Raw genomic sequence first — 26,627 nt, forward strand, 5'->3', positions numbered from 1 at the left:
AGATACCTCAGGTCACTGCCATGGCCCATATAGGATTCATGGAACAGAGGATTCCCAGAGACACAAACAGTTCAGCGCCTTGTTATATTTGCTTTGACCGTTCCTCGTCATGGGGTGTGTCCCTGAGAGAAATGAGGTGTGTGTGTGTGTGTGTGTGTGTGTGTGTGTGTGTGTGTGATGTGTTTTGCACAATTGCACATGTGTGTGTATGCCAAGTAGGCCTACGGTGTATATATGGATGATACAGGCACAGAGGTGCACAGCACATGTCTGCTATAGGCTCATGTGTTCTCCAGCTGTCTCCCTACATACCTCTGCTGTTAAATGACGTCAAACATCTTCCATATCCTCTCCCATCTTCACTTACATGGGTGCCATGTCATGGGGGGGGGGGGGGGGGGGGGGGGGTCAGCAGGCATATAGACTACGTTACACTCTCCTCTTACTGTGTAAGGTGCCATGTGATGGGTGGGTCAGCAAGTATAGACTACGTTACACTCTCCCCTTACTGTGTAAGGTACACCTTGTCAAGCAGATTCTGTCCAGTTCATCCCTCTGCAAACACTGATAGTTCAACTCTACTCGCTGCCATGCGAACCTGTATTTCGGGAATTACCCGCCTACTGCCCTTTTACTGACAAAATGAGACCTTGTTTACAAATGTAGAAAATAATACTTTACAAATATGTGGGAAGGATATGCAAAAAGATACAGCACAGAGTAAACACAACTCAAATCGAGGGGGAAACTACATTAAGTGCTTTGCCACTGCTTAGACTTCAGGTAAGTAGTTTTGGATGAAACGTCTTGTGATAAAGCTGTGTTTATAAGGCAACAGGATACACACTCATCGCCCCCACACACACACACTGACACTGGGTCAGGTCTATTAACTGGAATGGGGTCGGAGCTCAGGACTGTGGCTGAGTAAATGAATCTTGTGTCTGTGTATGTTGGCAACATCCAAGCCGAGTCATTTCACACTTGGTTTACATTTGAGCATGTTGTCTTACTGGAGATCATCACTGAAGAAGAAGTCACGCCATCCACACCTATTTCACAAGTCATGCACCCCCATTCCTGGAAAACATAACCGTTTGGTGACTTCCCACCAAGCGGGGTGGGGTGGGGGGGGGGAGGATGATCTCTTGCTATGTCACACCCCAACATCCTGTTTCAACAGTTTGACATCCTTTTACAAGGAAACAAGATGATTTCAAAATGTGGTTTCGTTGTGACTTCAAATATGAGGTTTTTGTTTTATTAGCAGGTATGCAGGCCTAGGTTTAACGGGATCACAATCGGTTTTATTTGGGCTCAGTCATGACAGGCAACCTAAGTCAAATGACTCTACATTGAATCGGTACTGAAGTAATTAAGAGGCATTTGAGGACGCGCTGCCACAAGTTTAGAATTAAAAGTAGGCTAAACTGGGGAAATAATAACCCATCACAGCCACTTTCTCACCAGAGTTAGAGTTGCGTTTGACACAAAGTCCCTTTGTTTGGCTGATTGCCACACATTCACTGGCTAACATTCACAGAGAGCAAAGGGTCACGGTCTGGGGATTAGGGTCAGTTGAAAGGTTTGCTGGTGGAGAGGGAGGAAGGGGTCAGGGTTAAGGTTAGGGTTGGCATGGGAGGTGGCTCCAGTACACAGAACAGGAAGGTGTACATGCCTGCAAATGCATTTCACTTGAACGTTGATTTGATGGTCCCTGATGATGTCTTCCAAGCTGTTCATTCTAGATGACTTCCCTTGCCATTGGTGATTATATTGACTGCTTCTCGCCTCTGAATGGCTGAATGGCGGTATGTCAATCCAGGCTAAATGAGATGCATAACGCTGCTTTAGACTCCTATTAGCCCTTTGAGCTTCCATTCAAAATCATTTGTGCGGATTTATACGGTCTTATGGTACAAATAGGACCCGCCGGGCCTGTGCTGTTTGATCACAACCGGTCAGGGGTTGTGCCAATGGTACAAATCTAACTGGTTGGTGGAGCATGCGACTGGTCCTCCCGGATTTCGAGTGAAAAAGTAAATAGGGCTCAGCAGTCTCGTGAGTTGAAGGGATCAGGAGAGCACAGATCGATGCCCGCCAGCGCCGTAATCTCTCTCTCCCCGACAAGGCCACTGGCACGGCCCATGATGGGAAATGTATGCGTGTCTTAGAGAAAAGCCGCCCACAAACCCACAATGAATGTAGGCCCTGAGCCACACCAGCACATGCAAAATGCACGGAAATTTCAGAATGTCATTGAACTGGAGTAACCCTCTTTTAAGGTGAGGCCATACCTCTCAGCCAATCACAATGGACCTAGAATCAGGCACTGTGCCCTCAGCCAATCAACTCGTTTGTGTTCTTTCTCTCTCCACCCCTCCCTTCTCTCTCTCTCTCTCTCTCTCTCTCTCTCACACTTTCCCCCACGCTCCTTTTCATCCTTTCTGACTCTTTCATGTGAGTAACACACGCCCCCAGAGGCGGAAGTGGTTAGTGTTAGTTGGTGTGTGTGCCAATCAGGGATCTCTCTCTCTCTTTGGAGCTCTTATCTCGGCCTGTTATCTCTCGAGCGTGACTGCCTGCCACACATTGTGTGTAGTAATCACTCATTCACAAAATGCACAATGCTGAGGGAAATCCCTCACACTCTGAGCCGGTTGATTTTGTGTGGAGAGTAGTCACAGTCACAGTTGAGTTGGGAGCAGAGGGGTGTGTGAGTGTTATGTGAGGAGTTTTGTGTCCTACTGTGTGTGTAATCTGAGGAGGGAACACTGTCAACTGCCTTCAGGGGGTTGCATAAGCCATGTCGAGGCAAGACACGGGTGGTTCTGTCAGTTACCCAACATTCCCACAGCATACAGTACCACAACATCAGGCTACAGTGGAGCTCAGGTGGTCCCTTCCCATAATAGGGAAGAAGATGGGAAGTCCGAGAGGCGATCGTTTTACTGAGAGGACATCTGTGGGAATCTGACCATGGTGGCAAAATGTAGTGATGGGAAGGAAAGCTTGAGCAAATGGCTGATGGTGGAAATACGTGTCAAACTGCAGTGGCACAGAACCTTGTTGAAATTAAACTCCACCCTAAACAGAATTTGCATTCATATGATAGGCCTATTAGAGCTGCCACTCAAGGTTAAACATATTAAGCAGGTTTTTCACCAAATAATGTGAAACTTTAGTGAGACTCTGTGATGTCCTCCACTCACTGTTAATCAATTGGATGCTGTGGACACTGTAAAAGTAGCCATTCATTTTCTACATGGTCATTTTCAATGGATATGGGAACACTGATTCAGTTAAAAGCACTACAGTGGAATAAAGCTCATTTGGGCGTAGATCTTCAAAGTCAGCCTCCCATTGTCAATAGAGCTGCTACTAATAAATGGCACTGTTTGACATTATAAGTTGTATTTGTTAACAAATATTTACTGAGCTGATCATAGATATGTGGGATAATTTTTGCTTTTTAAAGATAATCATTTAGTTTTTTTGTTTTGTTTTACCAAAGGTGTATTGAGCAGGTAGAGCAGGTATATCGGCATATTTCATTTATTTCCTACGCCCTCAGAGGAGGGTGTGTGTAGGCCCTGCAGATATTGCACTAATCACTCATTGCTAAGATAACTATATACAACCACAAAATAGGGTGACGCTTCTGTGCAGTGGTTAATACTTAACATGACTTACTGGGCTCCTGTATATATGGAGGATGCACAAACTTGCTTGAAGCCTTGGTTGTTGTCCTACTAGCCTACTTTTGGCCAAAGCGAACATAAAAACATCTAGATAGATCTAAAAACAAACAGACAAACAAAAACCTAGATAATCTCATGTTCTAGGTCAAGATCAGTGCATGTGAAGAAAAAAAACGTCCCCCTCCCTATTAAAAAATACGTCTTTGGAAACTTCATGGTGGTATTAAAAGATTAACAGTAAATCCTCATTCCGTACCACTGTACTTCTGATGGAAAGTGAAGTTTGCTTTGAGGTGAGATCTGTCTGCTGCCATGGTGCGAGGCGGGGGGGTACATGGAGACCCCACCATGTTTGATCTGCTGTGCAAGCCTGTTACAATCTTCAAATCATATGAATCAACCATGTGACTTCAAAGCCAATTACCATGTATACCATCCATTTATTTGGCTTGACATATCATCCAGTGACCTACATGCCTGCCACAAAACGTAAAAGACAAATTTCCATTTGTTAAAGGAATGGTTCGCTCAAAAGTGAAAATTGTGTCATCATCTAACTCACCCTCATGCTAGTTGAAACACAGATGAAGTTTGTCTATATAACACACACACAGAGGTTGCCAGCACAACTCCATAGGAGCTTTCGCCAAAACAACTGAGCTCCAAAAAGATCTATAATACCATAAGTGAAAATGTTAACTAGGCTACAGCTTTCTATTCACAGTGTGATTGTTTGGATGGTTTTTGCTTTGGAACTCTAAAGAACAGTTGTTTTGGAGAAGGCTGCTTATTTATCTCATCTTCTATCTGCCCAAGTTGCCAAGAAGCAACCAGACTGTGGAAGGTGTCTGTTTTCATCCACGACTCAGTGTAAAGAAGAGAGTCTTAAATTAGCTTCAATGTGCACAGCAATCAAGTCGCTGTTGAGAGTGTAAAAATTAAACTCTGAGTGGACTCCTATCAACACTTTGCAATTCCACATAATTGTCAGTGAAAAATCAACACTGGACACTGAATTTGCTGTAAAATAAATACAAAAATAAAAATCTGGACATCCGTATTAGAGTAAGATTTTCTAGAGATATTTATAGTTGCACTGGAGTTTAATGCTTTGCAAATGAATGCACGACCCATCATTGACCCAGACAAATAATAGTCTAAGTATAAATGTGAATTTGAAGAAGTCATTTAAAAGGAAGTAAAGTGATATTAATAGATAGTTACACCTTATTACAACACAATCAAAACATAAAATGAGTAACACATCATCAATAACAGCTCTGTAACCATCTGTATTTTTGGGGGGCGGGGGGGCTGGGGGGGCTGGGGGTCAGTCATGCCATTAACACAACAACGTAAGCTCAGCCGCATGGCAAGAGAAATTCAGACAATCCGCTTGTCTACTGTACAGTAGCTACACCCTAAATTCACTTTTAATCCATGGTAGTGGGGTGTATCCTTTTGTAACATGTGACAGTTACATAAATCCTATTCTCAGCAGATTATCGTTCTTTTTTAACTCTCTTTCAGACTACAAGCACATTTCTTTTGCATTCTTCATATTGCTCTGGCTCTTTCCCATGAGAAAGCCTTAGCCTACGCTTCTGACACCATAGAATAGCCCTGGAAGAAACAGCTTGGGCCAACATTTCAAAACCTATTGTGTGTGTGTGTGTGTGTGTGTGTGTGTGTGTGTGTGTGTGTGTGTGTGTGTGTGTGTGTGTGTGTGTGTGTGTGTGTGTGTGTGTGTGTGTGTGTGTGTGTGTGTGTGTGTGTGAGCGTGTGTGTGTGTGTGTGTGTGTGTGTGTGTGTGTGTGTGTGTGTGTGTGTGTGTGTGTGTGTGTGTGTGCGTGTGTGTGTTTGGAGTGGAGTGAATAAGAGTGTTTGAATCCAATATTGTCCCGTTAACAGTGATGTTCTCTGTGATAGTGTGGGAGCGCCTTTTGAGTTTGTGTGTGCTGAGAACGGAAAAGGCATGGTGGTGAGTGAGTGGGTGAGTATGTGTGTGTGTGGAATGGGGGGGGGACGACTGTCTCTCTTTTGAAGACTCTGACATGTCAAAACATGGCAAACATCCATATATAAATTCTACGGCAGTAGCTTCCCTTCATACAGTATTACAGGTGCTATGGAAAAGGTAAAGAACTTTAAATCAGGAAGACTAACCTACTTTTCCTACACAGTCTCTCTCTAGTTTTGATACTGGAGGTTTTCCCCATGCTGTTAGTTGTCATTTCCTGCTTCTGTTATTTACTCTTTTTTTTTACCAATCAGATCTCTCCATGCATTAGATAACCAATCATCATGCTGCTGCCAGAATTTTAAACTAGAGACCATCTTGCAATGGGAACACACCGGCCGTGTTGCCGGCGACATAAAACAAATGCGTGCCAGCGGCGTAAAGTAGGGGGTGGGTGGGTGGGCCTTGTTCGGATCACACCCATTTTCAAACTCAGCCTTCATTTCCATGTCAACTAACACACCTGTAAAGTTTCATGACTACACCTTTCATGGTTTCTGTGATTGCAAAATCTGTCCACACAGACATAAACACCTGGGAAACTATTCAAAACTGCTTCTGTGGTAGTTCCCGCTACAATAGATGTACTAGGACCACAGGACCACATTTCGCCATGATGGCACACACACAGACTCGCAAGGTGAAAACAAGACCAGCCAACAATATCACGGCCGATAGCTATTCCTTGCTTGTCTGCCATCTGCTGTCATTTCAGTGCTGCTGTTTATGACCTCCATCTCCACTCCACCTCCTGTAGTGAACCAGGTCCTCAAGAGGGAGATTCCAACTCTAATGAGAGTCCATCAGTCACCTGTAGGGAGTTCAGCTCTACAGTTCTCTGACCTCCAGTCTAGACGCTGTCTGTGATCATTTCATGATGCAGAAAATCACCAAAGCTTTCCCCTAAATTCTAGACTCTCCTATAATTTCAATCATGCAATAGAAACTCATCATCCTTCACTTATAGATCCAATTGCAATTGTCAGACTATCATTGCCAATGCTGCAAATACTTGATCAAAAACATCATGCCACCACCACAAGTATGCTTTGCATGCAACATGTAACAGGAAACACTCTTTCTCTAACTGCCCAAAACAAACAATATTTTGAAGACGCATGGCGTCGAAACGTTAGTTTTTCAATAAAGTTTTTCAAGAAGGATCCGTGTGCTCCAGTGGCCTACTTTGGGTTTTTTTTTGACCTAAAGTGTTTTTTTCAAGTTTATACATTCTCTGAGAGCACCGGACCAGCCTGTTGGGCTGTCTCGGGTGGAAGCGCGCCTAACCTCATCCTTGCAAACAATATTAGTAGTTAGTGCTTGGTGAATGTTTCAGTCATTTTCATATGTGCTATATCTTTTGCTTACTTATGTGCTTATTATTATGCACATTAATCTTGATTAAAATATGTGTGTTTTTCACTCTGCTCAGATGTTTCCTCTCCTTTATCTCCTCATCAACTTTGCGTGGTTTGTTGTCTCATCTTTATCTACTCATCAGCTTCGTGTGGTTTCTGTCTCGTCTGTGCCTACTGACAGGAAGCTGCTAGCAGTAAGCAAGCACAGTGACTTCCTGTGGCACAGGAGGTAGAGGGTGTCATCCGCTAATCTCTTTGGATAAAAGAGGATGGTAGTTTTATCCCCGGCTCCTCCAGTCCACAATGTAGGTGAAGTGTCCACGGGCAAGGTACTGAAACCCAAATTGCTCCTGATGGTTGTGCCAGCACCCTGCGTGGTAGCTTGCCGTCATCAGAGCCAACAGATCTGACAATCATAAACAGATATTGTAAAGTGCTTTGGATAAAAGCACTATGTAAATGCAGTCCATGACTCCATGTACCATGTGTACTTGGCCAATTAGGGTGTCCCGGTCGTTGCTCCGCCGCCTCTGCCGATCTGTGGAGAGTTGTAGACTTGCATATGCTTCCTCCAATACATGGGCAGTTAGGAGCCACTTCTTTTCACCTGACAGCGAGGAGTTTCACCATCCGGACATTCCCCTCCCCCCATGCATGGGCACCCCGACCAACCAGAGGAGGCAGTGACCAGGAGACTGTGGATACATACCCCTAATCCGGCTTCCCACCCGCAGACACGGCCCATCGTGCCTGTATGGATGCTCGACCAAGCTGGAGGCAACACGAGGGCTCGAACCTGGGACCCTCGTGTCGATAGGCAGGGAATGTACCGCTGCACTACCCGGACACCCATCACCATATGTTCACTGCGACCCCATTGTCATGATTTTCCCATAATTTATTTATTTATTTGTTTGTTCCGACCAATACACACCAACAAATTGGCCGGAAAGGAGCAGGAAGAAGAAAACTTATTATACCTGCCCCTTTCTCAAAACTGAAATGATGGATGGTCTGCCGTTTTCATACAAACAATAATTTCAATAACAAGCTACAACATGGAACATAACAATGAAACAAAATAACATTACGACAATAGTTATCAACCTTGTGATCGCGACACAATCATAGGTCACATGTGAGAAGACAAAAAATAATATATGAGCTCTGATTACATGATAATTCACCCAACAACTTCATATTGTCTAATTGTTGTTTACCAATAACTGAGACACACATCTGTTTTAAGATGGTCATTGTGTATTTTTTGTTCTCTATTGCTGTTGTGATTTCCATGCATTAATGCTAAAGCTGTAGAACGATTCGTCCTAAAACCATACTGACTCTGACTCAGCAAGTTATTATTTTCTTTTCTTCAATACCGCAATATTAGTAATATTTCTAAGGAAAAATCATGGCAAAGTCATGACATTCAGAGGAAAGCTAATAAAATCCCCCCGTTCCAGGAAATTGCATGTGAGCAATTGCTGTTGTATCACATTCAACAGAACACTATCAGCTTCACCCTGACTGGGTCAACTGGGTGGGCAGATCTTCCGCCATTGGATCACTGGTCTCTCCAGTTGTGCTTGTGTTAGCACAGCATGGCCTGTGGTGGTAGGGGTGTGGTCAGGGCAGAGTATGGTCTGATCGGAGCGATCCTTCTCAGGGGGTGAAAGGGAGCGAGGACACCAGGCAGTGGGCCATCAGAGGCAGGCAGCTGTCCAGCTTGAGTAGGAACAGAGCTGGACGTCTATTAGAGGACAAAGACCCCGGCTAGCCCCATCCTCCTCCTCCTCCTCCTCCTCCCCCGCCTGCTTGGTAGATGACTTTCTATGTAATGTAGCTTTTATTACCGTAAAACATGATAATCCCACCATACTCACCACACAGTAAACCACAAACCATGGGAAAGGGCACTTCACAATGTGAGCCTCATAGGATTATTCAGACTCATCTCCCCTCAACAGAATACAATAATACAATTAAACCCAACACTTTTAATTGCTTTTATTACCTCTTTATTGGTCACAGACACACATCAATGCAGAGGCGCCGTGAAATTTGTCTTCCGCATTTGACCCATCCTGGCTCATTCTCCTCCTTGGTCAGGCCAGGAGCAGGCGGCAGCTGCAATGAAGCGCCCGGCGACCAACTTCTGCCAACCGCTGCTGGTCAGATGACGATCTTCTGCATGTTTTTAGTGGGGGTTATATGAAGGAAACCTGGGGAGCACGGGGAGAACATGCAAACTTCAATGCCTGGGCACCAGGCACCGAAGGCATGCGGAGACATACCCCCAGTGTCAACAGCGGGCAGGAATCGAACCCATGATTTTCTTGCTGTGAGGCGAGTGTGCGAGGCGAGAGAGCACTACCACTAGCACCACTGTACCACCGTGCCTCTTTATCGGTACTGGTTTCTACAACTTGCGCTCTTCATTAAGAACTAAAGGAAGTTTCAGCTCCATGATATGAAGTCAATAGAACACAATTCTTCATAAAAGAAACAAGAAAGGAAAAAGAAAAGAACCTGAAGCATCTCTCAGGTTCTTACAACACACTACTGATCACAACTGAAGGGATCACACCAGCAGCATATAAAACAAATGTGGGCCAGGGAGGTAAATTGGGGAAGGCCAACGTGGGAGCGGAGGGGGGCAAGTTGGGGGAGTCTAGGGGGCTCATTTTGATGTTAACCACACACCTGTAAAGTTTCGTGACTGGAGCTTGCACGGTTTGGACGCTATTATGTTCGCAAAATCTGTCAGCAGAAAGACAAGCATTCATATAAACACCCGGGCTGGCAAAGTACTCAAATGGCTTCTGTGGTAGTTCCCGATACAATAGGTCTCTCCCTCCAGGATCACATTTTGCCATGATGACACACACACACACACACACACACACACACACACACACACACACACACACACACACACACACACACACACACACACACACACACACACACACACACACACACACACACACACACACACACACACACACACACACACACACACACACACACACCTTTGAGGCAGGTGCTTGTGTTTCCATACAAGGCTCCATTAGGATAGGTGTTAAACATACAGCGATAGCATCCTTGATCCTGTGTCTCTACTTCTCCTGATAACCATGGAGCAGCTTCACAGTCCTGCATCTTCAAACTGCACTCTGCCTTTAAAGTCAGAATTAACATTGGCACCAGAGAGGACATTGTAAAAGCCAATATCCACCACCTTTTGCCATTCATCTTGATAACTTGCCCTTTGCCATCCAACTTGATAAACTTCCTTGGTAAATTCTGTGAGGTGACAGTAGAAATGTGCCTCCTGTCCCATTGTTGCCATCACAGTCTCATGGGTTCGTATCGTCTTTGTTTGGTGGAGGAATTGACAGTTTACAGTTATTTATAGCCCTTCATCACAAAAGCATGTCTCAAAGGTCCACCCTGTCTATATGTAGCCTAACATGCTATACGATCACAAGAATATAAAAAAGTTCTCCAGCGCACACCAGGATAGGATAGATATACTATTATACACACACACACACACACACACACACACACACACACACACACACACACACACACACACACACACACACACACACACACACACACACACACACACACACACACACACACACACACACACACACACACACACACGTTTTTATGCATGTACCAATAGGCCCCGAGGGGGCTTGTGGAAAATCACCCCCCTCACCCACGTGCGCCTATAGCAGACATGTGCTGAGCACCTTTGTGCGTATATGATCCATACACTGTACTTGGCATACATGCATGTGCAATACACATGACACACACACAAGCACTTGCGCTCACACGCATGAGTGCCAGGTGACAGCGGTATAATTATAGCTGCCAGTAAACAAACATGGCGTGTACAGTACACAGTAACTGTTAGAACATATATTTGTGTATTTATTTATATAGCACATAATGGACTTTAAAGCGCAGCATCTGGGAGCTCTGAAGAGAGGGCCATCTGAGGATATCAGCCTGATATTTATTTCGATAATGTACTCTAGTCTATGATAGGTTTAGCCTGTGTCTTGCCACCTAGAAACAGTGCTATTCTCAGGCACACTGGCCACAGTGGCCATAGCAACAGATAAGAAGAAAAATACATATTGAGCTCTACTTTCTCATTTGATGAGTGTGCAGCATCATAACAACAGTTTCCAGGTCCACCAGTGCTTTTCAAGACATGTATAATATAACATGTGCAAACCTTTAAGTCCACGGTGCAGTGGTGTGTATCTATTCAGCCTTATGGCACCACTTCCACTCCCACCACCAACACCAACATCCCCCTAACACCCCCCCCCCCCCCCCCCCCCCGCGCGCGCGCCACGCACCCCTCGAATCCTGATTCTCTACTACCTTCCTTTCCCTAGCAACGGCCCCTGTTCCGTTGCCCCCGCCCGTCCTTGGCCCCCTCCCACCACGCACATCTGCCTAGCCGCTTGCCCCTACCCATCCCTAGCTGACAGACACACCAGCACCTTTAACATTGACTTTGGACTATATGCTGGCTGGTTGATTTTTAAACTAATAGGTCTCAAAAGGTGAAAAGTAAATGGTACTTTATCTGATCCCATTGCTTGTTCCACTGTAGTTCGGTCCAGGGGCGTGTTCTTTCTCCACTTTTATTTATTTTATACACCAACAAATGTCAGAGTCGTCATGAGGGCAGACACATCATCAAGTTTGCGGACGACTGGTCCAGTGGTAGATGATGTTAGCGAATGGTGTAAACACTCCTTTTTAGATACAAACGTGTCAAAAACTAAGGAGATGTTAATTGATTTGAGAAAAAAGCCCCCCCCTTCCCCCCATTCCTCCTTCCATCATAAATGGACAAGCTGTTGAAGTTGTTCAGTAGCCTACAGGTATCTGGGGACAATCATTGACAACAAGCTTTCCTTTGAACCCCACACAGATGCTGTTTGTGCTAAAGCCCATCAGCAGATGCACTTTTATCGTAAGCTTAGAGGTTTTAATGTCGACGCCACTTTCATGCGGATGTTTTATTCTCGTTTTATTGAGTCTGTTTTAACTTTCTCTTTTATTGCTTGGTTTGGGTCACTTGCCCTGAGAAACAGGAATAGGTTAGTAGGTATTGCTGAAACCTGCAGTAAAATTGCCGGCATTAACCTCAATGACCTCATCCAACTGTATAAGGGCATGCAGAGCCATAAAGAAGGCTCAGTCCATCCTTGCCGACCCCAGTCACCCCCTGTTCAGTGAGTTCAGGTTGCTTCCATCTGGTCGCAGATTTACTACGCCAAGATGCAGGACAAACAGGTTCAAAAATGAATTTGTCCCTGCTGCTATTAGCTTTTTAAACAACATGTAATTATGTTTGTTGTTTTTCCTTCTTCTTGTGTTTAATCTGTTTGTGTGTAAAAATGTTTTAAGTGTACTGCTGGCTGTGCAACAAATTGCCCGTCGGGGATAATAAAGTTTACTCAACTCAACTCAACTCAACTCAACTCAACTCAACTCAACTCAACTCAACTCAACTCAACTCAACTCAACTCAACTCAACTCAACTCAACTCAACTCAACTCAACTCAACCCCTCGAATCCTGACTGTCACCTTTCTATCCCTATGGCCCCTTCCCCTAGCCCCCCTTGCATCCCCCAACCACCCATATCCGTCTCCACCCCTCGAACCCCGACTCTCTACGACCTTCCTATCCCTAGCTCCCTACCTCCCTTCCCTGGCCTCACTAAACATCCATGAGTGAGTGAGTGAGTGAGTGAGTGAGTGAGTGAGTGAGTGAGTGAGTGAGTGAGTCCTGACTTTTTTCTTCTGACCTCGGCGGGGCGTGCTGGCCCAGCGCCATGGGAAAAAAACATAGGGACAGATGTGTTTGACGGACAAGAGGATAGATTAGGCAGAGTAGTGCATGATACATTAAGCCAACAGGTGATTCCTTCAATATACAGTCCATCTGCTTTATGTCAACAGAGATACATGAGCTTACAGCATGTCACATGATTGCAACTTGCAAGGCTCACTTACTCAGTATAACACCACCCAATTTTTTATTATCACAGCAAATCTTCAATAACAACATTCTAAGATCAAATATCTTAGTGAGCCTGTTGTTCAAATAAGCATAATGTAACGATATACTCCCCAAACAGCTGTGGGTCAGACATGAGCCCACCTTTGTCCTCCTATCCTCTTGCATTCAGAGAAAATGTAGTACACCTTTTACTTGGAAACCTTGCGAGAACATGTGACCTCTCCATGCTTTCAACTCTTGGCAGACTTTGACTGGTATGCCATCCCCTTGTTGGGCATCACACTAGGTATATGAGGTGTAGGAGGTCAACAGCTGGCCCTGCTGGAGTGTTTCCACTGTGACCGCCGTGATGTCACGAACGCTTCCTGAAACATCCTTCAAAGTGGTTCCTCGCGCCTGACGGCTTGCCACGGCTTTCCCCCCCCCCCCCCTTCTCACCCCCCCCTCCTTCCCTCGTTCTCAACTGAATGGGGCCATATAGATGGAGGCTGCTATGAGCGATACGCATAGCCCCCAGTCACTGTGGGAACGAGCTTCTCCCACCCGCCCCCCACTGCTAAACCCCCGCAATCCCCCTCCCTCCCCCACCTAGTTTGTTTGCAACGGATGTTAATTCCTTACATGTAACAACAAATGTTATGTATTGTATAATATTCAAGCGTGCCATTATTCCTTTAAATCTAGAAATAATGTAAATAGTCTTAATTCGAGTATTGAATGGTGATTCCCATTTGTGTGTGTTTTTGTCTCTAAATGTTGTACGTTTCAGGACCGCAATGGAAATAAGCCGCAAGGCTTTATTGTGTTTTTATCCTGGGTGAACTGTCTGTTTCCCTGTATCTGTGTTGACTTTCACCAAAATAAATCAATCAATCAATCAGCGTGTGCGTGGGACAGAGGACTTGCATCAGTCTACCCCACCCCAACCACCCCACCCACCCCCTCTGATTCCTTGCTGTTGATCCAGAGGGTAGCGGCCGGTGCATTAACATCCTGCTAACATGTGGCATCATGTGCACCAACACGGCAACACCCTTTAATCCGCCGTGCACGTGGCACTCGGCTAACCGAAGGCATCAGAACGGCTGTGCCTACAGTACCTATCTGGAAACAATAACACAGAACAACTGCTTATAGGACCTCCAACTAGAAGCATTACATGTCCAACTGTGTTCATGTTTATGTTCCTCCTTCACAGGGAATGAACGCATTTCCCACAGGATTGCAAGATCGAAGAGACAGTTTGTCTTTGAAATCTTTGTGAAGTTGATGTGGTTATGTGACCTGACAACTAGATTCAATTTTCCTCCTCTCAGAAGAAGCTGTATGCTTACAGTATGGATCCTGTACTCACTAAGCACTGTGGGACAGACTGACATAAGTTATGGTGAAGGTCACGTGTCCATGTGATGTGACCATAGACTAGCATTCTTATTTTTAGAGGGTACATACAGTCCTGAAGTGGTATTTCAAACGGGAGCCCGTGTCAAAACGTTTAGATCTCGCAAGCTTCTGGTTGCAAGGCTTCTTTTCTAACTTAGAAGCTGCTCGTGGTTTCTTTGTGTTTCATGCCCTTTAGTGTACCGTAGGTTAGCACTAACAGATTACAGCACACCAGGCCATTTACAGTAGCCGACAGCAATGCTAACAGTATTTTAACGAGTTTATCCAGTATTGTGCTGCAAGTTTGACATTTTACATCTCATTGGTTTGCACTTTCCACCAATTCACCCACTTCATGGAACAAATTGACTTGAAGAAGGCAAATTATTATTTTTCTCCAATAGATAAATATGGAATATTAATGTGGAAATGGATTAATGACTTATTGCAAAGGTAAGGACATGCAGAAGACCGTTAAAGAGATTTTATATGATACACCAAACCTTCAGACACTGAGTCACATGGTATCTTATTAATCCCAGACGTGGTTTTCCATATAAGGCGAGTAGATAGGCCTCTGTGGAAATTAGGTACTTTTACTGTTGACCAGAATGATAGTGAAAACAAGTCACCAAAGCAACGCTGAGGGGGTATGATGATTAGTGTCAGACACAACAGTGCCATTATCTCATTTTTCAAATATTTTATTTTGCGGTTTTTCAGAATATGAAAAACAAGATGAGACTCAGACACGAAAAGGAAAGAGAGAGAGAGGGAAAAAAACAAAACATAGGCTACATAGATCTTCAACATTCCAACATTACAAAGTGGTGCTACCAGTCACGTAAGATGCCTATATGCTTGCAAGAGATACCATGCATGGGATCCCCTACAAGAAATCGGCTGGGCAAGTCACTTGTCGTTTTTAACCTCGTCAAAGTAGGCCAGAAACGGGTCCCAGATAACAAAACATTTCTTAAATGAATTGGTCCTCTAGAACCTGAGTCTCTCCATACGTATAATTGAGACCATGTCCGTCAGCCAGAGCTGAAAAGAAGGTGGAGAGAGGAGGACTTCCATTCCTTCAGAATGAGTTTCTTGGCAACAGTCGTCCCCTGTGTCAGAGATTGCTCCACGGCCGTTGGGAGGAGTAAAGAGGATTCCGAGCAGCCGAAGATGGGGAGTTCCGCCCTCCGGTTGAAGGGTTATTTTGTAGGCCTTAGGGTACCAGTCAAATATTTTGGTCCAGAATCCGGACAATGGAGGGGAAGACCAAAAAGCATGGGACAGTGTGTGCTCTCTGACACCCGACACCTATCACATAGTGGTGAGACAGAAGGATATCTTGTGCAACATATGCTTGGAGTAATGAACTCCCATAGCCAGCAAGTGCCTGGAGAAGCTGGTCATATCACACATCCGCCCTACACTCCCCCCCAACCACGACCCTCTACAATTTGCATACCGCCCCAACAGGAGCACAGCAGATGCCATCGCCCACGTGCTCCACACCGCCCTCTCCCACCTGGAGGGGAGGGACACCTATGTGAGAATGCTGTTCGTGGACTACAGCTCAGCATTCAACACCATAGTGCCCTCCAGGTTGATCAGCAAGCTCAGGGATCTGGGCCTGAACACAGCACTGTGTGACTGGATCCTGGACTTTCTGACAGACCACCGCAGGTGGTGAGAGTGGGCAACCTCACCTCCTCCCCACTGACCATCAGCATAGGAGCGCCTCAGGGCTGTGTCTCCAGCAGCCCCTTCTGGTAGGACCTTTATACCCACGACTGCGTGGCGACACAGACTTCAAACACCATTGTGAAGTTTGCAGACGACCCAGCAGTTGTGGAGCTGATCTCCAATGGCGACGAGACGGCCTAAAGGAAGGAGGTGGATGCCGTGGAACAGTGGTGCCAGGACAACCACCTCTCCCTGAACATCTCCAAGACCAAGGGGGTCATTGTAGATTACAGTAAGGGGAGGGAGACTCACCCTCCCAGTCACCGTCAACGGCACGGTGGTGGAAAGGGTGGACAGCTTCAAGTTACCTGGGAGTCAACATCCACCAGGACCTGACGTGGGCCAGCCACACCACCACTGTCATCAAAAAGGCCCAACAACGACTACACGGACTCAGACGCCTAAAGAGATTTGGCCTGAGGCCCCAAATCCTCAGGGACTTCTACAGAGGCACCATTGAGAGCCTGCTGACCGGCTGTTTCACCACTTAGAATAGAATAGAATAGAACTTTAATTGCCACATGATAAGGGCCAGTGGTATTTGTTTTCGGTACATACAGGATGTAGAAATAGACACTGCATCATAGTTCCATCACATAAGTGCATCACAATAAGGTGCAACCAGACAAAACCAATAACAGTGCAATTACAGCAAACAACAACCATTTAACAAAACCATTGACGAGACACACATAAAGCCACATATACACAGTGCAGCAAGTCCTTGTGGTTAACGGAGGGAGTTGAGTACACACAAACTGTCTGCGGGACAGTTTCTTTCCGCAGGCTACGATACTCCTCAATAAATAAACCCTCAATAAACCTGGATTATTGACATTTGCACACCTCTTTGCACATCTGGACACTTTTATATCTATTCCATCTTATTCTATTTTAATACCTTATTATTCTATTTTACTACCTTATTTTACTATCTTATTATTCTATTTACATACACTGTTTACAATGTTTGCCCTAGTTAACTATGTTGCACTATTGTTGTTCTGATTGTGTTTGCTGTGATTTTGCACCTATTGTACCTACTGCACCTTGTTTGTAACCGAGCCTACAGCATAAGAATTTCACACGTGCGTACTTGTACCACGGAGTGACAATACAAATCTTGAATCTTGAATGAAGCGCCATTTTCTCTTTAACCGCCACATTACTGGGGTTGGGTTTGAGTAACAACCAAAAATGTCATTATCACGTACACAAATGGAAAAACATGTACACAAATGTGTTTAGACTTGCAAATTTGCATTGTATGCTATTTATTTTTGCTGTATCAATAAGCTACTGATGCATGACATCTAGGGTTTACACCAAAAGACACAACTAAAAAGTGAAAGTGTAGGCGAGAACTTCATCACAGAGATCAAAAGAAAAAGGCATGAGTCATGCTAGCTAACGGGGAGTATTCACGCTGGCAAAGAGCACAGGCACTGAGTTGACTTGTCTGCTGCCATTATGAATGGTTATCCTCTTCCCTGCCGTGAAACAGGGGAGGGAAGAGGATGGCGTGATTGAAACGTCATGATCGTTCTGAGTTCCTGTGACTCACTACGTCTGGCTGGAGGCTCTTCAGAGGGGGAAAAGGACTCAGTAGGACACCACTTCATGCACAAACAGATGGAAATGTGTCATAAAACCCCTGGAATGTTTGAGGGGGTCCTGATTTATTGCGGCCTTCACACTCCGACTGGCACATTACAGTGATTATCCTCAACTTTACACAGTGATTATCCTTCACTTTGAGAGATTTGAGCTTATGGCTAAAAGATACAAGATACGAGAGACTGCATGACCTCCAAAAAGCTGTCAGTTTATCTTGTTCATCTGTATATTCACTCATAGGCTCTATGATATAGAGGGAATGATGTAAAGCTTGCATGGGCAAGGTTGTGTGAAATTGGAAGACTGAATTAGCAGAGTTAAGCAAAGTTTGATTTTGGGACATGCGAAAACAGAAGATCAAATCTTTGTGGACATTTACAGGATGGGATCTCATAACCTGTTTTATCGATGCTCTTCCTTATTCTGGTAAGGCATTTACACTAGTCAACTTGTATGATAACCCACTTGAAACAGGAACGGCACTTGTTGTGTCCTTAGGACAAATCTTAGGTCTTAAAAAAGGGCAAGTGGTTAAAAAATGTAGGCAGATCAAGTTAGTACAAATAAGTGAATTTTATTTGTCCAAAAACTTAATTTACATTATGTACATAACACCCTCCCCCCCCCAAATAAGCCGCATACAGTAACACTATGCAGAGATCACGTGCAATGAGCTCAGTTATCCCCTTCGGTTATACAGTGTATCAATAATCTCTCTCAGCAGAAAGGCACACTTCTTGGTCATAGACACACTCACACATCACCACACAAGACACACACACACAGGTCACCACACACAAACACAAACAGACAAAAATACTGCAGCTAGGGGAAATGCATTCAGGATGTGCTTGGATAAATAAGCTTGGTCTTGCAGTGCTTCCATTCTTCATAAATAAAACGTTTTTAAAAATGTACAGTACAGCGACTACATTTGCTGGTGAATGTCCACTGACACAAATCCATATTCTACTCCACTAGTCCAAGTTGACACTAGTCCGTACAAAGTTCTGTGAATCCTCAGGCAATCTGAAAACGTTCAGGCGCGGCCCCCGCTGCCAGCCCGCGCGCCGCCTTCTCGCTCTCCCATTGGATAGGGCCCAGAGTCATCGTGATCAGAAACCAATAGAAACCATCCAGGTGCTCATCAAGCCTCTCCCACCGTGCATTGACCAATCCTCCTCCTATCAAAGTGCTTCTCGTATTCCACGTTGGGTCCCCATGGTGACGGTGCATTGGGTCCCCATGGTGACGGTGCATTGGGTCCCCATGGTGACGGTGCATTGCTTCAGGGAAGTGCTGAATCTTTACATGGGCACTCTGTCAATCAAAAAGATTTGATAGGTTTGTGAATTTGCCAAAACTTTGCACACACACTAAGCAGCTCCCTATTCAATTAGGTTTTGTAAATTGTGTGTTTTTTTGCTTTCAACTTTATTTTATTGATTTGATTTGATTTGATATTAATTATCAGAATGTACCAGTACATCAGCAACAGTTCTTATCAATGGAGGAAAAAGCTAACGGAAAGAAAAAAGGAAAAAAATCCAAGAAAAACACCAAATAAAGTAAAACATAGATAGAATACATACACGTATATATATATATATATATATATATACACACACACACACACACACACACGTATGTATATATATATATATATATATATATATATATATATATATACATATACACATACATGCGCACGTTATACATTTTTTCCCCACCCATCCACATTATGTTAAGAGTCAAATGACAGTTAGTGTTCCATTGTTCTGGGTTACTAATAACTGCAGATCACAGCAAGCTATCCAACTATATTTTAATGTTCTGTACCGTTTTCTTTTCACTTCCCAGCCATCACGACATTTCACGTAGGTTAGCGATTCCCCTGGTGAGATTTCAGTCTTTAAAGGGTCTTGGGCACAGAAGGTGAACCTGTGACAACACAAATGGCAAATCAGAAAATGTATGAACGGGGTACTAAATAATGATTCTAGGTAGCCCTGACAGACTTGCGTCGATCACACAGCTGCTCCGCCCACTTACTTCTTCTGCGTTTCTCCAGCTTTCACGCGAATCCGCCGCACCTCCAGCACAGGCTTGGTAGGCGTGCTGTTCCAGGACCAGAACGTGTGCTTCAGGGATTTCCAGACAGAGCTCAAGGACTCTGTCGTTCCTTCCCAGCTCAAGCGGATCTTGAGCAAGTCACCAATATCGTCCTCCGTGAACACCAAGAAGGTATTGGTCAGGTTCAGACCTATGTTGTCAGGGCTGGGTGGACGGAGAAGAATATCAGACAATGTTAGAGAACCAGATGACCAACACAGAATCTCGCTACATGTACAGTATGTGTCACATGTAACAATTCTGCATAGATTCAAACAAATATTTAAGAGTAGCGAGTGAGATCAAACCACAACATATGCAAAGAGCAGTTTTGCAGTAGGGGAAGAAGGTTTAGCACTTACACATCGACAAACAAGTTTTCTGTATCGTGGTGGCCGCCGTACAACTGGACATGAAACGTGGGATCTGCGTTGTCTGACTTATTTCTGTTAAACACGTGCATCTTCATCTGGTAGTGGTAGCCTTAAATGTTAAAAAGTTAAGAGTTAATGGCTGATCCACGGTGGAGCATTGGGTAAGAATAGTGTGCAGTGGGACTAGTTTACTGTGGAATCATACAACTGATATTGCTAATGAAGATAAACCCTTCAGTGATTGTAGAGTCCCTTATCAGTATTCCCCCAGAAAGCCAACATTACAGGAAAAAAAAGATAAGACTAACTGCAGGTGAAAATGCACTGAATTTCCTGGTGTTCTCCTCGCGTCAACTCACCTCCAAACGGAGTGTCGGCACGTGTCTTCAGGTACATTTTACTGTCACGTCTCTTGCGCATCTTTTTCGCGTTGTAGCCGAAGTTGTTGCAGCGGTTCTTGCGGCAGCTGAGGCAGATGCCCTTCTTGAAGCGGTCGGGGCCGGTGCACTGGAAGGCAAAGCTCACGTGCTCCTTGTTCATCAGCGAGTCCACAAACAGGTGCACGGCGCGCTCGTGCTCGCACTGCATCACCTCCATGAAATCTGGGGACATTGAGGGAAGGTTAGATGGGCTACAGACTACCTTGCAAAATGCTCTAAAGCAACAGAACTAACTCATACCATTTAGCAGAGGTGGGGATACAACCACCGTATCAAGTTAACACCTTAACTTGAACCTGGCTGCTACAAAAGTGTAGGCATAATGCCATGATATTCCAAAACAACTCAGCTCCACTGTAGGCCGAAGACAAGGTGGCAATGGAACAAATGAAGAGGAAAAACTCAAGGGATCACCTCCTGATTTCAGCTAATACAACTGAACTCATAACCCTCGATCTGAACCTCCTGCCCCCTGGACAGCTGAACCTCACAAGCCAATTATGTTCAAGCACGAGCAGCCATTTGTTAAATACTTACTTCCTGCCGCCATGTTCAGCACCTCGCTCAGCGAACAGCCTGGCTGCACGTCACCTCCGTTGGGGTAGATATCAATGTCCCCGATTGGCTCCTGGATCCCAATGCTCACGCCCAAGGCCTCTCGGGTGTAGGTGTGCAGCACATCCACAAAGTCGGCATCGTCTTTGGAGAGGCGCTTCTCGGGCTCTACGCCTTCAAACATGGGCCCCGCTGGGTCTAGACCTACGAGTGCCAGAAGTTAGCCAGAAGTTTGGGGCAAAAACATCGCACTCTTTGGTGTCATCACCAAACTTCATGCCTCAAATACTAAAAGGGAGAGCGGCAATTGTTTTTCCTGAAGGTGGCATTTAGGACCCCCCCCCCCATGCAAATCTTGCACTTACCAGTGATTCTGCCAATGGTTCCGCGGACATAAGTCCCTGCGTAACCTGCTACATGCGCACCCAGACTGTAGCCAATCAGGTGCACGTTCTGCAGAGCCAGCTGCTCATCCTGTGAGACAAAAGCAATGCAACATTCATATCAGCAGCTGCCACCGTGAACGCTAAGCCATGCTGAACCAGTCCTGGATTACAGCCAATGACAAATCAGTCGTGCCTGCAACCGAGCCAATCTCCGAATATATTTGTGCTCCCTTCCATGCAACAGCGCCTCCACCATCTGTCTCAGTTTGTCTCCATGAAATACACTCTTTGTCCATGCCTACAACTAAGTGGCGGTATGCCCAAATCCGTCCTCACTCGCCATTTGTCAAATTTCATGACAGTACATTTGAAGAACGGTATTGTTGGCTTTGTCCCACTAATATTAAATGCTTTCCTTGTCGTTTTCCCTTCAAGGGCACAAAAACCTTAAAGGTATCAAAATAAACATATCAGATTGTAACAGAACTATTGCGTAGAGATGTCAAGAAATGTCCCTGAAACATCATGCATTTGCGATGCAAACAGGATATTTCAGTTTATTTCATACAGTTTCACCTCTGCACACCCATTGAAAACTTTTGTTTTTGGGGACAAAATGCAAAGAAAGGTCAGTCATGTTGACAAAGACCAGGATCTCTTCAAACGGGAGATACAGAAGGAAATCTGTGTATATGAACATGTTACATGATCGAATGTGAAGTTCAAGTTCAGTGGCCAAATGATCACCTGGACCGTTTGCCTTCCCCAGCTGTTGTAAAGGGAAGCGTTCTACTCCAGCTGTTGTAAAGGGAAGCGTTATACTCCAGCTGTTCTAAAGGGAAGCGTTATACTCCAGCTGTTAGGGAAGTGTTCGAGAGCTACGACAAGTGTACGGCTTCGCAGATACTCCGCTGTCCTGCTGCCACTCAGTGTTACTGCCTCTACTGTCTTAGCTGCCAAGATGCCTCATTATCACGCCACTACACCATGAATCACTTATACATGTCCCCTGCATTCCGTATAACTCTGCAGAGAAAGCCCTTGGAGAATTTATGAGATCTATGTATACATCAGCCCTGCCCTACATACAAAGACACCTGGCCTATGTAGGGCACTAGCTACCTCAGTCTGCGTGAGGCTACTGTACTTTGTAACTAATGTTATGAGCAAATGAGTGCAATAATGGCACTGAACCAGTGCCATTATTGCACTCATTTGCTCACCTCGGGAGAACGTCTGTTTACAATTGACTGAGACTCCGTGTTCAATTGTGTTTAACCTAGCCAGGGACCTCCGATATCAGTGTGATGATGATGGTTACAAACGATTGTGTTAGCAAGGTTTGAGGATAAAGCACCCGTGCGGGTAACCTGACAGAGCTATATATCAGTATATATATATATCATAGAGCAGGCGAGGCTGCGTAGCGGCCGAGCTGCATATGTGACGCACAGCGAGCGGGCAAGGCCGCGAGCCCACGCAGCGGGCGAGCCTAGGAATCTTTTGCGCGCCGCGTAGTGCGCGAGATTGCTAGTGTTAAGAATAAACCAAGTTGGTTTCAAAATGTCTAAGTACAAAGACGACGAATGACCACACACCTGCAGCCAGTTGAGCATGGCGGCAATGTGGAGACCGACATCGTGGGTGTGGTTGACAGCATCGGGGTAGAGCTTTAGAGCCAGTGATATCCAATTAACAACCACCACATTGGCCTCACTCTCCCGCTGCATGACAGCAGAGACCAGCTTGTTCATCCAGTTCTCCAACATCCCGCCAATCTGAGGAAAAGAAAGAAAGACAGAGAGGAAAGTCAGTCATTCAGCCAAACTACGGACTACCTTCACTGGTGACCTCCCAGACACCCAGCTCAGCTATCTGACATTCACATGATACATTCCAACAACCAAAGAGCTGTAGATGAGAGACAGCACTTCCATCTGTTAACACACACTCACATCTGACTGCAAGACTAATGCGGTGCGAGAGATGGTTGTAGCGAGAGAATAATTGAAACCATAGCGCAGTGATTTGCATTTTCGCATCAAGGCCCCCTAAACTGCCACAAATTAGACCACAGATCCCCAAGTGATAAGACCATTGTGGCCATTTTGCCCCAGGGTCCCTAATCTGATACGATGTTTTGCTATTAAGTGTATGAAACCCACGACCAAAACAGTCATACATTCTGTTGTGTAATTGTGGATGAAATTATAGTGAAAATAAATGATTACCCTTTTTGCTGGGGACTCACTCAAGGACCCCTGACCACACTTTGAGAACAACTAGCCCTAGTGGACAGAGTGCACTGTAGTCTTATTGGTGCTTGCATGTCTGTGTGCTGTGCTCATACCGTCCAGCCATGGATGATGAAGATGGTCTTGGCTGTGGCATTGAAGCCACACTCCTCTAGACGCTGCTTGTTGTGAAGCTGCAGGTCACAGCCGTCCTGATCCAGATCTAGATCTAGACCAGATCTCTTGTGCATGTTGTACTTGAGCATGTTGTACTTGATGGCGTCATCAGGCGCTGTGCCGTGCACGGACAGTTCATCAAATCCACTTTCTCCATCTGAGAGACATAGGATATTAGATCAGACTGAATAAATGGTCATGGGGGGGGGGGGGGTGCACCTTAATAGAGCAAACCTGCTTCCTCCTCCCATCTCCTCCCTGTCTGATGTGTGCACAGTGTAGGCCTATAAAATAAGACTTAAGAGATTTACTCATCTCCTAAATGTCAACCCTTCAGCCAACCATGTTTTTTTTTACAATAGACCCTTTTCACGGGCGCCATTTTGGGTCGAAAAGGCAGGGTAAACACAGGTGCAAGCAAAACAGTAAGGGGGGTTTCCAACTTCCAATCATGGAAGTTGGAAACCCTGATTAGTGTTTTGCTTGCACCTGTGTTAACCTGCCTTTTCGATACAAAATGGCCCCTGTGAAAAGGGTCTTCTGCAATAGCTGATACAGCCAATTAACTGCTCTTGTGGCAACATCTGCTAAATGTGTGATGAGTGCAGCGTGTGCGCCGTCCTGAGTGACACAGGAGCAGGGCCAACCGCCACCCATATCTTTTAATTCATTCTCTCACAGGTTCAGGCTATTAGCGCTCGGCCCTGGAGCCAAAAGGGTAGGCTAATTACTGGGTTGTTTGATCGACCATGCTTTTACATTTCTCTAGCAGGGCTGTGTTGGCAACACATGTTGGCTAAACCCAACTCACTCTAAAATTGACGATGCATTGCAAGGGTATGGTAGCCTATTCAAAGGGGATAACCCCCCTCCCGGCCATCACCGGTTTATCCAGCTTTCCAGCTCGCTGCAAGCTAAAACATGAATTAAACCCGGTCTGGAAACGCGTTGTCGCGCCAACCACGCCAGAGTTCCGATTTGAATCAAGTGTATTAACTTCACGTGGTTTGGTTTGGTAAATTGGCAACAAAGCCCATTAGCCCAAGATGACTCGTTTGGTCGGTAATAAAAGCTTGTGAGCGCGGTGCCGGTGCGTGGTAAAACGCGGATTCAGCTGAACATCTTTCACACGGTTCACAGACGTGGCGATGCCCATCTTCCCTGGGTTGAAGTGTGCCACTGATAGCTTTCCTCAAGGACACGTAATCGGTCGAAAATCCACTCCCGCTTTTGGAGCTCACTCACTATGCCACACATATTTGTAGCCTAATAATGCAATTAAACCACTAACTACAAATTAATCAAGTCGGTGAGGGTGTCGGGAATTTACATTTTATATTTTGAGAGTGAGATTAATTCCGTCCTTTAAAATCGTAGTAGGCTAACGCAACACTCCGGTCCGGCGCCTTTTGGTTGGAAAATATAATATAACTACACGAGTAGACTTTGAGTGAGAGAACAAAATACTAGGCTACTTCTTACCTTTAAGAACGGCATTTTCACCAAGCCCAGACGAAAAGAACACAGTAGCACACTGAAGGAAAATCCACAATGAAAGGGTAATATGATTCATTTCTCAACCACAAACGAATGTGGGGGAACCTTCTTTCTTGGAATATTAACTGTCTTTCACAGAGCCCGGTGGCGCGGTAGGTGGTAGTTTACAGATCCAGTAGCCTAATGTTAAAAGGAGCCACGAGAGCCGGTGGTGTGATGTGAAACCCGGTGCTCAAGAAATGTATGAACTTGCATCAAGTGTCTCATTAGAGTTTTAAATAGTTTCTCCTTTTCGGTCATCTGATCATCGGCTGATCTATCCTCGATTCTATTGGTCAAGCCCCCATTTGTTTACGTTGGAAGGCGTGGCATAGTTGAATGAAGTCGTAGTAGGCTTCTCACGTTGCGCATTTTAACCCTTGACTGCTCGGGTGTGTACGTGACGCATGTTCTAGGGCTAGGATGTCATCAGAAAAAATAAAAAAAATAAATCCAGAATTAATTGATTACTAGCCTGGATTTCTTTGGAATTTGTAGATGCCTAATTGGTAAAATATTGGTAAATTAGGCTATCCAGATTTTGACAAGCAGCCCATCATCGAATGAGTCGCCAAATGTTCTCTTGGCACCGCACATCCGAATCTGTGAGGATCGGACTCAGATCCGAAGCTTATTGGTGACATTCCACTTTAGCCTACATTAGCCTACAATTCGAGCAGTGGAGAAAAGAAAATGCCATTTGGCCATTATCATACGTGGGAAACCCGCGTATGCATCAACTGCGCGTCCATGCATGGGAATAACCCGTGTGGGGGGAGGGCGAGGGTTACCTCACTCTGAAAGCACTGTCCCCTCCGCCTGGCGCGCTGCCAAGCGCTCAGCTTAGTTCACGGACCAGTTTCAATTGATGAGGGGAAGAATAGCCTCGCTCACGCAGGGTCTTGGCTACAATAAACAGC

At 45.2% G+C, this 26,627-nt stretch overlaps 1 protein-coding gene across 1 annotated transcript; it reads right to left on the reverse strand.

The window, feature by feature from the left end:
- Positions 1–18,491: 18,491 nt before the first annotated feature.
- On the reverse strand, positions 18,492–25,899 carry LOC310783426 (endothelial lipase-like). Its single transcript, XM_083644287.1, has 10 exons — positions 25,654–25,899; positions 24,111–24,328; positions 23,359–23,538; positions 21,740–21,848; positions 21,357–21,578; positions 20,739–20,981; positions 20,368–20,488; positions 19,946–20,170; positions 19,733–19,834; positions 18,492–19,213 (listed from the first exon to the last, which is right to left on the reverse strand). The coding sequence occupies exons 1-10, from the start codon at positions 25,742–25,744 to the stop codon at positions 19,201–19,203; spliced, it is 1,524 nt and encodes a 507-aa protein (XP_083500413.1). The 5' UTR covers positions 25,745–25,899; the 3' UTR covers positions 18,492–19,200.
- Between the last annotated feature and the right edge of the window lie 728 nt (positions 25,900–26,627).

The sequence above is a fragment of the Poromitra crassiceps genome (assembly GCF_964638095.1).
Source record: "Poromitra crassiceps genome assembly, chromosome: 10".
NCBI classification, from domain to species: Eukaryota; Metazoa; Chordata; class Actinopteri; order Beryciformes; family Melamphaidae; genus Poromitra; species Poromitra crassiceps.

Excerpts from the sequence above, each read along its gene's own strand:
- LOC310783426 (XM_083644287.1), bottom strand. The coding sequence starts at position 25,744 with ATGAATCATATTACCCTTTCATTGTGGATTTTCCTTCAGTGTGCTACT. Across the intron at positions 20,982-21,356 it reads GCTGAACATGGCGGCAGGAA|ATTTCATGGAGGTGATGCAG; the intron begins GTAAGTATTTAA and ends CAATGTCCCCAG. Across the intron at positions 20,171-20,367 it reads GAAAACTTGTTTGTCGATGT|CCCTGACAACATAGGTCTGA; the intron begins GTAAGTGCTAAA and ends CCGTCCACCCAG.